Source organism: Cololabis saira, chromosome 16, assembly GCF_033807715.1.
Source record: "Cololabis saira isolate AMF1-May2022 chromosome 16, fColSai1.1, whole genome shotgun sequence".
Classification (NCBI taxonomy): Eukaryota; Metazoa; Chordata; class Actinopteri; order Beloniformes; family Belonidae; genus Cololabis; species Cololabis saira.
In genome coordinates this window covers 13,004,476-13,022,002 of record NC_084602.1, presented here as the reverse complement: position 1 = coordinate 13,022,002, position 17,527 = coordinate 13,004,476, and the positions used below count along the sequence as shown (strand labels likewise).

At 40.2% G+C, this 17,527-nt stretch overlaps 1 protein-coding gene across 3 annotated transcripts; it reads right to left on the bottom strand.

The window, feature by feature from the left end:
• Nucleotides 1-4,160: 4,160 nt before the first annotated feature.
• LOC133462381 (4-galactosyl-N-acetylglucosaminide 3-alpha-L-fucosyltransferase 9-like) lies at nucleotides 4,161-11,089 on the bottom strand. Of its 3 annotated transcripts, none has more exons than XM_061743601.1 (2): nucleotides 11,025-11,089; nucleotides 4,161-7,416 (listed from the first exon to the last, which is right to left on the bottom strand). In XM_061743601.1, the coding sequence occupies exon 2, from the start codon at nucleotides 7,405-7,407 to the stop codon at nucleotides 6,343-6,345; it is 1,065 nt and encodes a 354-aa protein (XP_061599585.1). In that variant the 5' UTR covers nucleotides 7,408-7,416; nucleotides 11,025-11,089; the 3' UTR covers nucleotides 4,161-6,342. The 3 variants fall into 3 exon arrangements, with proteins under 3 accessions (XP_061599585.1, XP_061599587.1, XP_061599586.1); XM_061743603.1 differs by lacking the exon at nucleotides 11,025-11,089 and adding an exon at nucleotides 9,914-10,089; XM_061743602.1 differs by lacking the exon at nucleotides 11,025-11,089 and adding an exon at nucleotides 9,104-9,903.
• Nucleotides 11,090-17,527: the final 6,438 nt, after the last annotated feature.

Genomic DNA, 17,527 nt, shown 5'->3' with positions numbered 1-17,527 from the left:
CCAGACATCCGGGTCTTCTGGAGGAACAGCAATCGAGTGCAGATACAAAGAACTCGGGTATCAGTCACGTGACGTTTTTTGTTGTCAGCGCCATCTGGAGGACCGACCGGGGACATTCCAGCCCCCCGGTCTCGCACTCTGCAGCACGCCGGTTTCTCCCAGTGGCCAGCCGCGGTACTGCAACAAAAAATCCCTTTTTTCCCATAGACAGCAATAGTAAAAGAGAAGCCTCTAAAACTGTTCACAGGAACCTCCAGCTGTAATCACCGTTAATTACTAATCTCTGTATTCTATATTTTTAAGTCATGGACTTTATACATAAGGAAGGATGTGCGGCTCACGCATCGGCCTCCACAGCCACATCAAGTGGCACCAGCGACAACAGCGCTGACGCCCCCCACCCCCCTTCCCTGCCCTGGAGCAAGCGTCGTCATCGTACACGATGGACAGCTAAGATGGTGTGTGTGTGTGTGTGTGTGTGTGTGTGTGTGTGTTGGCAGGTATGGGTATGTCGGTCCTCCAGATGGCGCTGACAACAAAAAACGTCACGTGACTGATACCCGAGTTCTTTGTATCTGCACTCGATTGCTGTTCCTCCAGAAGACCCGGATGTCTGGCACAGTAGAATTGAAATTGAATTTCAAGAACTGAATTTGAATTGTGAGAGCTGAATGTAGATTCAGTTTTTCGGAATGTAGATTCAGTTTTTCAATGCAATGATTCAAATTAAAAAATGCAGATTCAAATTATGTGATTCAGATTCAGTTTTTTAATGCAATGATTCAAATTAAACAATACAAATTCAAATTATGTGATTCAGATTCAGTTTTTTAATGCAATGATTCAAATTAAACAATACAAATTCAAATTATGTGATTCAGATTCAGTTTCTAGTGGCACATATTTCTGCCCATAAGAAACGCGTTAGAAGTAACGCGTTACTGTAATCCGATTACTTTTTTCAAGTAACAAGTAAAGTAAGGGATTACAATTGCAAAAACAGTAATTAGATTACCTTTACTTTTCTGAAAGAAGGCTGCGTTACTGCGTTACTAAATGCAGTATTTGTTTTGTGAAAATATCTCATGACTTTGCGCCGCTCATACGTCAGTATGAGCGGCACAAAGTTAAGCCTGAATTATGGTTCTGCGTTAAATCGACGCAGAGCTTACGGCGTAGGGTACGCGGCGGACCAGGACACTTATGGCGCTTTTGCATTAGTACCACCTTAGCCCGGCTCGGCTCCGCGCGGCTCGTCGCGGCTCTTCCCGTTTGTCCCCGTGTGTTTTTCCACAGCCAGGTGAGAAGTGGGCAGGTTGGGGTGAAGCTGCTGTGACGTACTCGATTGCGCAACACCTTTGTTCATGTCGGCGCTGATCAGAAATCAGCTGGAGCCACGAGCGGCTGAGAAAAAAACAGCCCGTCTACATCCCTTTTTTAATTCTCTCGACAGCCACCAGGTTTATGAACATCTGCACCTCAGAGTTGGATCACCAAACAGACGTTTTGCGCTTTATAATAAAATCGCTGCGAGCCGCGGGTCGCTCTCGCGCTGACTCCCGCTTCCTGATTCAAACGTTTGACGGCCCCGCCCCCCGACCAATCAGTGGCGCGGAGGGTGGTGACGTCAGAATAGTCCCTGCTCAGCCCTGATTAGAACCTCGCTGAAATGGTTACAGAAATAGTATCTGCTTGGAGCGGCTCTACCCGCCTCAGCCCCTAGTGCAAAAGCGCAAAACGGGGCCGTGGCGGGTAGAACCGAGTTAAGGCGGTACTAATGCAAAAGCACCATTAGGGTCTTTGGAGGGGGACGGGCACTGTCAAATGTGGTACTCTGACCTCCCCCTCCCTGTTTTTACCGCATTAGTCACACCCACACACACACTCATCACCAATTCAATTCAATTCAATTTTATTTATATAGCGTCTAATACAACAAAAGTTGTCTCTATACGCTTTCCAGAGACCCAGAACATGACCCCCGAGCAATTATTACATAAACAATGGCAGGTAAAAACTCCTCTAGTGGGAGAAAAACCTTAAGCCAAACAGTGGCAAGAAAAACTCCCCTTTAGGAGGGAAGAAACCTTGAGCAGGACCAGGCTCATAAGGGGGGACCCTCCTGCCGAGGGCCAGACTGGTGTGGGAGCGAGGCTTACTCCACCCGTGTTTCCCGCGTCGGCCTGGGGCGGGGGGGCCATGGTGGCCGGACCCGGGAATGGGCTCGCCGTGCAGCATGGTGGGGGGCTGCCTGCCGTTGCCGGGCCTCCGGATGGAGATGGGATTGGTGAGAGAATGATTGTCCATGTCTTTGTCAGTGGGTGTGGGTGTGTAAGGGTGTCCTGCGATGGAAGATGCACCAAACTTTGGGCCTCCATCAGCAGAAAATAAAAAAAAAAAAAGATTTATTTTATATATTTTTTATTTATATATTTAATATTTATTATTATTGGGATAGGTTCTCACAGACTCCGGTGACCCTGTAAAGGATGAACGGGGGGTTTCCTCCTGCCCTCTTCTGGCCCTCCGTGGGCTGCTGGTGGCCTGGGTTCGGGTTGTGCCCTCCCTCCTCCACTATAGTTGCAGTTCAGGTAAAGCCCTGAACAGGTTTTCACTTTGCACACACACAGTTACATAGACATACACACTCACCTACATACTCACTCCACAGTTGTTTTTTTTTATTTTATTTAATTTATTTTTGTACATGTAAAAAAAAAAAAAACAACACTTCATGAAAAGTTTAAGAAAACAAAACAACAAAACAAAGAATTTCATCCTTTAAAACTTGCCATCTTGATTTACATGTGCCAAAAAAGGAGTAGGAAGAAGTGTAAACTTATTTAGTCCTACCCCCATTTACTGATCATTTAACCCGTATCTATAAATATTCACACACTCTACTCACACTGTGTGAATATTTATAAATACGGGTTAAATTTTGGGGGACAGTTAATCGCAGTAGCCTAGTCTTGATTCAGGCCACGTTTACACGTAGCCGGGTATTTACAAAAACGGATATTTCCCCCTCTACGTTTTCAAAAAAATCCTTGTTTACACGAAGCGGCATGAAAACGCTGTTAAGGTGCTATGAGCAGCCAAACCTGCAGGGGGCAGTACGGTGTGCGTCGCCGCGTACCCTACGCCGTAGGCTCTGCGTTGGTGTAACACGGAACCATAAATCAGCCTTGACTGCCAGTTACTTCCAAGACTGAACGAGAGTCTTTCGTTTGGAGTGACAGAGAAGTGGAGTTAGACCCCGTCCACACGTAGCCGGGTATCTGCTAAACCGAAGATATTAAGATATTAACGCGGCAGCTCCGTGGCGGGACACGGGGGGACTCGGGCTCGTAAACTGCGGCTTACAGAGAAGGAGACGGATGATCTACAGGTTTAGAATGCTTATGAATGTGGTCGAAAACGCAGATCTTCGGTTATGTGTGGAAGGGTTTTTTAAAAACGATGTAATGTGGATACAAATGATTTTATAAACGGAGGGGGGGAAATATTCGTTTTTAAAAATACCCGGCTACGTGTGGACGGGGTCTTACTTTTTAAGTGTGACTTTAGAATATAAAATACAAGAAAATATTGACGGTGGCCAAACAAATTGTAAACACAGGTCGCACAAATGATGCTGGTGATGTTTCTGTGACGTTCTGAGCCTAAATCTCCGTTTTCCTCTGTTTAGACGCAAACGTGAAAACTGAGTTTTTGAAAATCGCCACTTTGGCCGGAGTTTTCAGAAATGATCGTTTTTGGTGTCTTTGACCTCCGTTTTCGTGTAAACGAACGGCCAAAACGCATGAAAACGCCTCCGTTTTTGCTCCGTGTAAACGGGGCCTCAGTTTCAGGGACCTGAAATGGTTGCTGTTTGTGTCTCTGCCTCTTCCCGTTTCTGTTTGTTTGTTTTCTCTCTTGCAGATTTCAAAGGCTTGTATGCCCGTTGAGTGTTTCCCTGTGTTTCTCTCATTTCAGACTAGCAGCTGATGCCACCCCTCACCCCCTGACCCCCCTCACATAAGCTAATATTAGTTATTAACAAAAAAAGCATTATAGATTAGCAGTGGCGAACCGTGAGCACTACCGCTGGGCCTTCACCTCATCACAGATAAAAGAAATAATCGCGGAAAAAGCAAGAGTACAATAAATTGAAAGGGTTTAACAAGTGCAAATTTAATTAACAATTAAATCAAACTCAAATCACAATGATTTACAATAAAATAACAATGACAAGAACGTAAACAAATAGACCATAACCTCAATAACATTCTCAACATTAACTTTGCAAAACTGAAGACCATTTAGGCTGCATAGTTGAAATTAAATAAACATACTCTAAAGCCGAAATCTGGAAATATAGAATTAGGTCACCCAGAATGTCACCCCGTGACGCTGCCACAACGTCACTCTCATCTTCTGCCATTTAACTCTCTCAACGGCTATCACCACTGCAGAGATTTGATGTTGGGACTTCATGAAGGCCTACGATGTTTTATTCCCGCCCACTTGAAATCAAACCGTGATTGATGGATTTGCCCGTCACTCTCCACATCAAAACACATAGCTTGGCCTTCCTTGGAATTTGTGAAGTCCTGACCAATGAATGAGCAGCTAACCGGGCCCTAATAGAGACAGACCATTCTGATGGGATAACAGGTTTTCAGGACATGAACTTGACAGTAAACTTAATTTTAGAACATGGATGAGAGAAAATCTGTTAAATATATTGTATTAAATTAAATGAGATAGATTTTTTTTATTGAATACTTTATTATTATCATATTATTACATTTATTATTTCTTTTTTTTTTAGGCCTTTTCTGAAGGCGTAGAAGGCCCTGAAGGTTCCCCACTGTAGATTAGATTATATATGCATATATATGCTTTAGGTTTTACCAAACTTGATATTAACCATTAATAAATATGCAGACAAAAAAAAAAAAAGATTTGATGTTTTTTAATAGAAAGGTTTAAAGGTAGTTCCATCTAATGTTCATTTGTCAACAAGCAGGCCACCCTAGGACTGTATAGGTCTTTTTGTGTGAACAGAGGGGTGGACCTGTCGGCTGATCACCCACTGATGTTAACTTTTATCAGATATCCTGTCTATCCTGATAAACAGGATAGATTGCAGGATCAACCTCATAGAGCTGAAAGGGAGGGCTCTCTGTTAACCTCTGTTAACCGGTTGATCTACATTCATACCTTCACTTCTGAAACCATCCAGACACAAAAATGATTTCTTCCTCCAGGCCGTCACACTGATGAACCCCCTGACTCCAAAACCAATCGTTCCTTTTATACGTCTTATGCCCCATCATCCTAGGTATGCTCATTATCCTGTCTGTACATCATTTAACAGTTTATCCTCATTGTAAATAATATAACATTTATATACTTACCTCACTTACTTACTTTTATACCTTTGTTTAACATATTGTTTTTTTGGGGCCGCAGGTGGCGCAGTGGGTTAAGCAGCGGCTCATATACTGAGGCTACAGTCCTCTTGCAGCGGCAGCAGGTTCGAATCCCTGCACACCTTTGCTGCGTGTCGTCCCCATTCTCTCTCTCTACCCCTTTCTAGTCTGCATCTTCAATAAAGGGCCACTAGAGCCCAAAAAAATCGAAAAAAAAAAACATGTTTTTTTGTTCTGTTTTTTAAAGTTGAATGTTTGTTATGTTTATTTATGTTCATTGTGAGCTAAGAAAAACCAGAGTCAAGATCCTTGTGCGTTTATGTACTTGGAATCTGATTTCGATTCTGATGAAGTGTGGGTTGCATCTGAAACCTGAGAGATTGTAAATACAAAATGTCAAAATAAGTTTCGACAGCGAACTCTGACTTGTTCAGAAGTTCAGTCATTCCGGAGGGAGTCAAGAGTAGACACGGATTCATTTCAGACAGTTTGGTCAAGAATGGTATGATGATTTTTAAATCCACAGGTTAACAAGCTTCTCTTCAGATATCTAAATGTGATATGAGATCCACAGATATGTTTTTAGTGTGATATTGAACTTGTTTACAGAAGTACACTGTAAACCAAAAGAACACTTCTGCAATACAAACCAGTGAATTCCAGACAAGTCACACAAAAAATAAATATATTTAAATGGTTTTCGCTCCAAAACATGATGCCATCAGCCTGAGTAATTCTCACTTTTATATTTAACATAATCTGAAATGTCCGCTTTAAACATTCAGGCAGCCATTGGAGGTTATACTGTATACTTGCATAGACAAATAAAAAATAAAGTAATAAAAGTTATAAAACAGTCTTGTGGCACTCCCATTATTCCATTAGGAGATGGACATTCCATGTGTAAGTATGCAAAGATTTATTAACCCCAGAACCATTGGTCAACGTCAATTGTCTGGTACTGTGTGTGTCTTCGTATGTAATCACAGGCCAGGCATGCATGATCGCTCAAGAAACGAGTCCCCTTTACTTTAAAGTGCCGTCGCCAATCAAAGTACCTGTGGTACATAGACATGTTCTTGTCCAGCTGCTGCAGGTAATCAGCTAGCTCTTTGGGTGAAGGAAAGTCATCCACATGGATAAAAGCATCTTGTGGAATGAAATTCTCATAGTTTTCCCTCGGTGGGCCGAGAACCACCGGCACTGTGCCCACAGAGAGCGGGTTGTAAAGTTTCTCAGTGATATAATCCTTGTGGATCGAGTTCTCGAAGGACAAATAAAATTTACAGCTGGCCAAGGTGGGTAAGTAGTCTGCACCAGAAATGCGCCCTTTGAAAGCATTTCCATATACATGAACTTCAACATGCTTTTTAAGTTCATTATAGTATTTCACCCTATTATGGTTTGGGTTCCAGTTGCTCACAATCCAGCAGACCAGCTTGTCTTTGCTCGGTGGTACAAAATCCTCCTTAGCCTTTTCTGCTAGGAGAAAGCCATAAGGTGTTTTAACGTCAGCATCCCGGCGATAATTGGCAGTCAGGTTGAACAAATTTGTCAGCCTAGGATTTTTCCATGAATGCGTTGGAGACTCCATGTTAAACCATACCCACTTCTGGAAATGTGGTCGCTGTTGTTTCGGCAGGTTTGATAGGTCTCCGGAGATATCTCTGTGATGGATGAGGATCCCATCCGACTGATTGTAGAGGTTTCTGTCCGCTGTGATGAAACAGCCCTCGATGTTTAAGAGAGCGCTGCAGTTAGCCAGGTTAGAGCGTTTTCCAAAGGGCCAAAGCCAGACCAGCACCGTTACATTTTTAACACTCCCAGTGACAAAGGCTTCATTGACCTTATCTGTGAAAGCTATTGATGGTAACAAGCTTTCTGACCAGTTGAAGGATGGCTTGAAGTACATATAAAAGATAAGGGCAAAAAATGCCACGACAAAAATACAGCGTAACATGTGTTGGACAAAAACTGGAGGTGCCATTCTCCCGTCCTGAAAAGGAGAAACCATAGAGAGGGGTGATCAACATTCAGCATCAAAACATGTAGTTAACCACGTAATGTAGGATCATTGTACTGATTCTGCATTTCATTTTGACTTACTTTTAAACAAAGCCCAACAAACTCTCCCTCACCCTGACAGTTCTCCCCAAAAAATAACACCCTATCATCAACCCTGTCCTCCATTTCAGACCCAGCTGGTGCAGGTCCTTGATGAAGAGCGGGTTGGAGACAAAGATCAAATCATTTCGATTAAATATGAACTATTTTGCTAAGTTGTTATCAGCTTTCCGTTTCTTTCTGTTATCAGGCAAAAATCACATTTGATAGACTGATGAACATTGTAATATTATTGTTGTTCTTTAATGCAGTGGTCTTCAACCCTGGTCCTCGGGACCCCCTGCCCTGCATGTTTTAGATCAGGGGTATTCAACTAAAACCTAAAGAGGTCCGGTTAGAGAAAATTTCTTGAAGCAACGTCCGGAAGATCATAATGTCTAACTATTTAGTGTGATATATATTTAAGTAGCCTAGTAGTTGTATTAACATCTGCATGTACTCAATACCTGCCTGTCAAATCAAATTAATTCAGTACGATTCAAAAACTTTTGGATAATATTTATTGTCACGTAACATAGAACTGAATAGAAATGTATGACTGCAGATATATAATAATGGTATAATAATGTTTTCTCATTAACTAAATAAAAGAAGGGCTGCATTTCAAAATAAGAGAAAATAAATAATCATAAAATAATAAAATAAATGAAAATTGCATGTTCAAATAAAGTGCTTAACTTCAGAAAAATAAAATAAATGGAGGAAAAGCTTGAATTTCCCTTTTTATGTTTCACATCTTGACTCAACAGTCTCAACCAATTTTACAGATAATAAATCTCAACACATCTTAACAATTGAACAGTTGGTTGCGGACCCCGGTTTTAGATGCTTCTCTGTTTCAGCACACCCTGATACTGACTGTCATTAACAGACTTGTGCAGACCTGGATGACAAGCTGATGACGACCATTAATTAGAATCAGGTGTGATGATGCAAGGCAACATTTCAAACATGCAGGCGAGGGCGTCGGAGGACCGGGGTTGGAGACCCCTGCTTTAATGTATTAAGACATTGATCTTGGAATATTTGTGAAATTGTCAAAAGTGACTAGGAACACAAAGAGTGTTACTTTTTATGATTGTATAAAAGTTTTAAATGGTTTCAAAACTAATGTCCTTGGGAACTTTCACATGAAGCAGTTTGTGATAAACAGTACCCTACACTTTTTTTTATCTGATCCAGAAATTATGGTTCTTAGAGATCAAATTCAAGATGCATAAGCTCAGGTAAATGAGGCATACAGGCTATAAAGAATAGATAGAAATTAAAAGCCTGTAATGTTTACAAGAACTTAAGTTGATTAAGAAAAGTAATGCAACAAATTTTGATAATGCATGTATTTTGGTCGTCTTTTTTTTTTTTTAATGAAACACAGTTGAACACTGACGGCTTTCTGCACGATGAACAAAACACCCTTATGGATTCCTTGTCATCACTGGTGACTTTATGATCAATTATGCTTAGAGACTGTACTTCAGAAAATAAATAAACAAAACACGAGAAACTTGTGCTCAAGGTTTAGCACTCGGTAAAGGCCTTGACACAATTTGACAATATACCTGTGAGCAGCAATAACTGTCATGTCTCAGGGGTCTTCAAGTGGGAACCTTCTTTTGCCAGTATTTTCCTTAGTTAGTCCCATGACACCTCCAGAAGGCTGAACGGTGATCTCTGTCGTCCCAGAGTCACTCCTCTATTGCCAACCCTCACTGCTCCACACCAACACAACAACCCCCCTTACATAACCTACAAAACCATTCTACCTTCCTTAACACCTGGCAGAAGCAAGCAAACTTACAAGCATGGTCCCAGACAAAGAAAATTCAATTAGGCCACACCCACTTCCTTAAATAACCTCTTCTTGGATTTCCTCCTCAAAAGTCTGATTGACCTCATCCAACTTCACTCTCTAATCTTCAGAACTAAAGAAATACAGAGACAAATTTCCAATAATAACTCCCATTATTATGTATGTATGTCTTGCGGCAGCAAACTTTTAAAACCTAACCTTAAGGCTGTCTCGCAATTACAAACTTGTTTTGCATGAACTGATTAAGACATCTTTGAACACTTAAAGAATACATAACCTGCTCAGCTATGATGATAATATTTTTTAATTAAAACTACAATACAAGAAAAAGAACTAAGAACTAAGCAAGATAAAAAAAACTAGTCTAATCTTAAAAAAGTGGCCTTTAATGCCCTCTACAGCACTCCAAGACATTACTGTACCTCAAATGAAATATAAAACAGCCCAAACAGATTACAAACTACAAGGGCAGCACTCACTAAAATCATCCCCCAGAACTGGCAGGAGACCTCACCTGCCTCTTTATGCAATTTAATGCAAAAACTCCACAATCACAAACCTTTCCTCCTGTTACTGGTACGAACTCTTAAAAGCCGCCAAGGATGCTGGCCTGGACAGACAACCCAGAAAGATATTCAGGGCCTCCACCTATGAACTTGCATGTGTCTTCACTAATGTCCTTAAATCAGCCACTTCTCTGCCCGGTCCCAAAGAAGCACCATTCAGACAGTGTTAACAATCACAGAGTGGCCCATGATCAAGCCAGCCTACATTCTTCATCTGAACCCACCCAACTTCACTTTGCATACAAGGAAAACAGGTTTACCGATGACGCCATTGTCAGTGCACTTTTTTTTTTGCCTTTTTTTTTGCTACTCTCTTACAAAAGACTGAAAACAATATCAGGATAGCATTACTTCACTTTGGAAAAAGGAAAAGTCATGTAGATATACACTACCAACAAAAGTGTAGATCATTTTCCCATTTTAATGAATGAGAAAGGGTTCAAACGTTTAAACTGTAGTATCCTTAAAAAATTATTTGAAATTTACAAAAGAAAAGATGTGCTTTTTGCAGGAGTATTTCCACCCTTTCATTTTTACAGAAGTTAAAGGCGCAGAACCACATTTGCATCGCAACAGGTTGTTGTCTGTGGTAACAAGATGCTGTTTTTCCTGATTTACAGGACAGCTGAAGTCTGAGTCGGAGGCACGTCATGCAACGTTTTCATTGTAAATACATCTGAGCCATCGCTCAGAAGTATCTAATAAAGTTCCTCCCAAAAGGAGAGGAGCTAAAGAAAATAAAAAATACTTATTTTAAACTATGATTTGCAATTTCTGCTTAGATTTAGATATTTTCTAAAAAGTATAGAAAATAAAAAACCTGTTGACTGATAGGTGATGAGGGTGGGAATATGGAAAGATGAAGACTATAAACGGAACTAGAACCTTGTAATGCCAGTTATGAAAGAAAGAAATCCCTAAAACACACATAAAACAGTCAATCCATAAGTGAAACTTAGATTTAAAGCAAATCCAGGCAGCCAGTTTCTACTACTACACTCTGACATTTTGTATTTAAATCATTTGGAATAAAACTGCTTCAAATCAAAAGGTGCAGATGGAAGAGTACAAGTAAGCTGAGAGGGTGCGTGGAGCTTGTCTTACCTTATTTTTCTTTTGACAGAGAAAGAAGAAGACGACTCCGATGACTGATGACTGCACCCAAGGGACATATTTTATCTGCTGAAGTTCCTGGATAAACGTGCTTTACATGTCACCTTTTTTTTTTTTTTCAATCTTTATTATCTGTCTACAATGGAGTACAGGAGGAGGAGTTTGACGAGAATTGAATATTTAACAAATAAGCTTCCTCCTTCGATTTATGTTTGATTATTGAGTTTTTGTCTATGTATATGCGTGCAAAAGATATTTGTTGAAATGACAAAATACATGTATACATAACACACACTGGCATCAAGTACAAACTTTATAATAACATTGTGGTTTGGTTTTATTATTATAATTATTTGAAATTATGAATGAGCTGTTTTGCGTTTTTATATTTAAAAAAAATACAAACTAATGGTAAACTTGTGATTTGAGTGTAAATGCAGAAGTTGCTTTTGTGAATCCTGATTCTTCTTGCCAATTCCAAAAGGTGAAATTGTAACATTAAAAGTGAATGATTAAAGGAGCTCAACGGCTGTGCTGACTTCCTTTCCGGACTTCTTTTTATCGATGTGGCGTGAGAGCACCCAGACATCCTCAAGAACGTCATCTTTCTCCTACTGCTCTGTGGTTGGGAAGAAAGTGTTTCAAAAAGTGCTCCAAGCTGCTTAAAAAACAACACTCAACAGTAGATGAAGAACTAGGGCAACAACCAGGATGTTGGACTCCACAAACCCAGGCCAGGAAATATTCAACCACCTGTCCTCAGGCGATAGGCTGCTATTACACATGGTTTAGTGACAACCCCCCCAACCCAACTAAACAAAAAAACTAAAAAACAGAAAGAACAGAACAGACCTTGAACCTTGCAACACAACAACAAAAATAACAGAGCACACAATATCCTGAGCTTAAAAATTCAACAGGTTTGTTTGTCTTTTAAGAAAAATATTCAATATTCTGTCTAGATTTGATTGGGTTTAAAGTATTAGCTTACTTTGTGCCTGTGTTTCTATTATAATAATAGTAGTAAATAATAATAATAAAAAAAAAAAATATTCTAGTGATGTCTACTACTACTAATGCAACAATTAATTTCGAGGATTAATATAGTATTTTTTTTAAATTTGAATTGTATTTGAATGACAACAATGAGGGGGTAGATTCTTCGGGTGAATTTTTAAGAAGCAACACATTTATTTATAGACTTTTTGATTGACAGCCAACCTATCCAGTGGCTAACCATTATCATTACCAGTCATCATTATGCTGTGAAGCTTAGCAAAGCAATTGTCCGTTTGTACGATTGCAGCATCAGCTGAACGCAGTAGTGATTTCAGATTTTTCCGTCGAAACCACATTTGAAATAGAATATTCCGCGGCAAACATGGCCAGCAGCTCTGCAGCTCCTCTGATCTCTTATCATCTCGTATTATCTCTTTTGATGGCTTTGAGACGGACATTGAACTTGCGAATGCTCTTAACTGTTTTTCTACTCGCTTTGATGCTTTTGATTTTAGTCAGGAAACACAGGAAGTGAGTCATAAAGTGATTGATGATCAGCACTTTTTTATCTCCAGGATATCTCCCAAAAGCCTCAATGACTTGAGACCAATCGCACTGACATCGATTGTAATGAAATCTTTTGAAAAACTTGTCAGATCAGAAATTCTGAAGACAACTGAGCATGACCTTGATCCCATGCAATTTGCTTATAGGCCCAACAGAGGGGTAGAAGATGCCACAGTCACTTTATTAAATTTGCTTTTTAAACATCTGGAGGGGAAAGGAACACTTGCGAGACTTTTATTTATTGATTTTTCATCTGCTTTTAATACAATTCAACCCCATGTTTTAGCTTTGAGGCTTTTAGAACATTTTAACATAAGCACAAATCTTGTGGGCTGGATTCTGAACTTTTTAACTGACAGGACACAGAAAGTGAGAGTGAATGGAACTGTTTCAGAGCAGGTTTCATCCTCCACTGGCTCCCAACAAGGATGTGTGCTCTCTCCTCTCTTGTTCATCCTCTATACGGATATGTGCCGTAGCAGCAGAGAGGATAGAACCATTTTAAAGTATGCTGACGATACGGTTATTGTCAGCCTGCTGAAAAACAATGAGACGAGCCACGGCCCAGTTGTCAATGATTTCCTTGACTGGTGCAGTAAGTCTTTTCTTCAAATGAACATTTCTAAAACAAAAGACATGATCATTGACTTTCGCAAAAACAGTGCTCCCAACCAAGAGGCTACAGTTTTAAAAGGTCAGGCAGTGGAGTGTATAAATATCTGGGAACTGTCATCGACAACAAACTGAACTTTGAGGCAAACTTGTCAAGCTGTGTACAAAAAGGGACGCCAGCGCCTGTTTTGTTTGAGAAAACTGTCCACTTTTAACATTTCCAGGACCATGCTGATCTTGTTTTATCGTGCTTTTATAGAATCAGTTTTATCTTTCTGTCTTGCTTCATGGTTTGGAAATGTGTCCCTTAAAAACAAAAACTGTTTAAACCAAATCGTGAAATGGTCGAGCAAGCTGATTGGAGAGTCTCAGACCCCGTCCACACGTAGCCGGATATCTGCAGATATCTGCTAAACCGGAGATATTTTCCTACGTTTTGACCTGTCATCCACATGAAAACGCAAATAAACGAATGTTTAAAAAAACTCCGGGCAAAGTGAAGATTTTTGAAAACTCTGTTTATGTAGATGCGTGTAGACACACACAACCGGAGTTTTGCGTTTTCGAACGTCACATTATGCGCCAAAACAACAACAAATCTGCTCTGACGTGCGACTTTTGTTCACTACAGAACTACAGATGATCCAGCATCTGTTCTCCAAGCTATTTATTAAATAAATGGTCTCTGGTCTGGACAGCCGTTTACTGCGTTACACTGACGCAGAGGCTACGCCGTAGGGTACGCGGCGACGCGCACCCTACGGCGTAGCGACCGCGGAGCCGCAGAGCCCCCGCGGAGCCCCCGCGGAGCCCCCGCGGAGGTGCAGCTTCCCCGGAAGACCAGATGATCTACAGGTTAGAATGCTTATGAATGTGGTCGAAAACGCAGATCTTAGGTTACGTGTGGAAGGGTTTTTTTTTTAAAACGATGTAATGTGGATGCAATTTTTTTTATAAACGGAGTGGGGAAATATTCGTTTTTAAAAATACCCGGCTACGTGTGGACGGGGTCTCGGTTTCAGCCAGAAACCCTGTTTTCTAAACAGTTACAGAGGATAGCTGGCTCTGTTTTAAAAGACAACTCCCACCCTCTTAAATGTGAGTTTCAGCTGCTCCATCAGGTCGGAGGTTCACGGTACCTGCTTGTAAAACTAAACGTTACAAAAATAGCTTTGTACCAGCAGCCATCAGTGCCATTAATAAGTGAGGGAACTGCCACATAACTTTGTATTTATGTTTTGTATTGTTTCCTTTATCTTGTTTTTATGAAAAGGCACATTTTTTATCCTTTTGCTTGGTTTCTAATATTTTTATTGTTTTTATCTACTGATGTTTTAACTTATCTTGATTCTTATCTTGGGGCCGTCCTTCTTGTTCTTTGTTCTTTTAGCCAACGCACTGTTGTCACTTTATATTATCCTGTGTTGTTGAGTGTATGCTTTTAGATTGTATGAGGAATCACTCACTGTGAACCAAATTTACCCAAGGGTACTATAATAAATCTATCTATCTATCTATTTATCTGGATGGGCTGAAGAAACTGGGAGCCACGGTAATTTTTACTTCCAAACACATATTAGTTTTTTTAAGAGACTGTCTGCAGAAAGAGGAAAAATCACAGGAAAGGAGAAAGGCAGAGCAAGACAGACTGCTCTTGTGAACACGCATGGCCATCTGTGTCAAATAAAGTCACATGCAGATTCGTGGCTCATCAACGGCATCAAATATGCTGCAGTCAGTCAGTGATGCGGTTTTTGCAGTAGAGGGACTTTGAAAATGAAAGGAAACGGCAGCAACAACCACAGTTGATTGTGTTGTCTTGGATGAAAGAAAAAGTGAGCTGATTGATTCAGTAAATAGTTTTGTTATATTCTGTGTCTACAGTTGTTGATGATTGGCTAAAGGTAACGCTGGACTGTCAGCTTAATATTTATGAGAAATCTGTGTATCATGAAAACCAGTCCACCTTAAAATGCAGCATGTAACCTCTGAAATACTTTATATAACAAGCAAACACCAATGGTACAATAAGTAAAACTCCTTCATATCAGATGAAGTGGAGCTGCATGAAAACACAGAGGGTCAGATCTGCAGGTACAGGAGGTGATGTAGATATTTTTTTCCCCCCAGTCTTTTGGTGTTTTGTGATTTCAAAAAGAATGTACATCAGTCATCATTGTATTCATTTAGCCATGTCATTTTTTTTAATTCATTCATTATTGACGATATCAGACATCTACATTTACTACATTTGGCAAAATGCAATGATTTGGCAAAAACTGACTGACTTATCATTTCAGTGAACTGGCAGAGCATCTACATTTCTAAAGAAATGTCACGTCAATTTCATCCCATTCAGTATACAGTGTTTTTAAGCACACCAATAAAAGTCAGAGTCTTGTCAGATAGTATTTAAGAGACATCTTGATTGACTCTCTGGTGATGCGACGCACTCACAAACTCGGACAGGGGGACAAAGAAGCCACAAATTGGTTTTTGAGGAAAAAGAGTGAAAGAGAGGATGAAAGAGACCAATAACAAGCATAGAAAAAGAAATAAAAATATGATCCTCAAAGTCAACAACAACATGATGACTGTACAGTAGAAAACCATGATCCAGAGTTTCATTGTTGAGTCTCAGCAGAGTCTCAGCTCTCAACAGCTCCGTCTAAGACGGCCCAAAGCACAGGACACTACAGATTATCACACAAATAAAAAGTGCTATATCTGCTGCATTATGGCACAACTTTCCCAGTTAGGTCATGCCAAAACGATCACCACATGATACAAAAACTAAGTAAATGTAAAATACAACCCTGCCCCCCCTCCACGCACACACACACACCCACACACACACACACACACACACACACATACATGGAAAGCATTGCCTATGACGCTGTGATTACTTTACGAGTGTCCCTCAGCTTCCACCCTTTATTCACAGCCCACTGAAGCACCATTCATTACTTGCAAAGATAAAGTGGAATCACATTAACTTCCTGACAACATGTACATCTTATAAAGAGTTTTGGACATTTAAAATATATACAGCAAGCTGTATGTTTTTTTATTTATTTTTTTCTTTCTTCTTATAAATGTGACCTCTTCTGGAGCTTCAAGACTGCTGCGCACACAGGAATGATCTCGGATAATCGGGCTGGTTTGATCCAGCTGGAACCCCAGTTCACTACAAGGTTCATGGACAAGTTTCTTTATGGCATTAAGGGCCAGATTGAGTAAGAAAAATAAATGAAGGTACTTTACAAACACTGGTCCCTTTTATCAAAATGATAACCTAACGTATGCTTAGGAATTTGACCAAGAAGCTGCCGACTCATTTTGCATAAAAAGTTGACATTGTTTTTGCTCAGAACTTGCTGTGAAACGAAAATAAATAAATAGATAAAATCATTAAATTACATAACAGTTCTGAGTGCAGTTAAAATAATTGTTCAGTTGCTAGACTACTATGAGGTTCCCTAAAAATGACAACCACAGATACTGAACTGTAGAGTGGTGTTGAGCATGTGCATGTGCTGTAAACAATAAGACAAACAAAGATAAACAAAGAAAAATACAGAACAAATTCTTTTGCATGCAACCGTTGACCTGCGGAGAAGTCCCAGAGAAAAATGTGGATAATCGTTCAATAAATCTTGCAATTTCTTTTTGCCCTCCTCCCATGATAGCTTCAATTCAACATGTTCTGGTAAAATGTTTTAATAAATATCACAAATTTGAGGTACCACTTTCAGACAAGGGTGCAGAGCACAGAAAAGTAACTGTTACGTTGATTTTTGTGCTCGTTTCAGTCAGTTAAAAATGTCAGCCTTTTCAAAATGAAAAACATCACCACAGCAGGGGCTTCATGTTGCTCTGCTCTGCACTGTTCTGCACTGTTGTGTCAAATTATCTATGTGGAATCCAACTGAAATCTCACACATTCCACGTGAGCAGTTCAAACTAGGGATGGGCGGTATGGACAAAAAAATGTATCACGATAATTTCTGGCATTTATCCCGATAACGATAAAAATGACGATAAAAAAAAATACCAATTCAACTCCATCTTTTTATATAAATCTATCTCGCTCAGATCCGCCATGTTTGTTACACAAAAACGTAATTAACAGGAATTTATCCTTCTTTCTTTCTTTCTTTCTTGCTCATTTCGTTCGTTCGTTCTTTCTTTCAGGCTCATTTTGTTCGTTCGCTCGTTCCTTCGCTCCTTCCTCCCTCCCTCCCTCCCTCCCTCCCTTCCTTCCTCCCTCCCTCCCTTCCTCCCTCCCTCCCTCCCTTCCTTCCTTCCTTCCT

Coding starts and splice junctions, on each gene's coding strand:
- LOC133462381 (XM_061743601.1), bottom strand. CDS start 7,407: ATGGCACCTCCAGTTTTTGTCCAACACATGTTACGCTGTATTTTTGTC.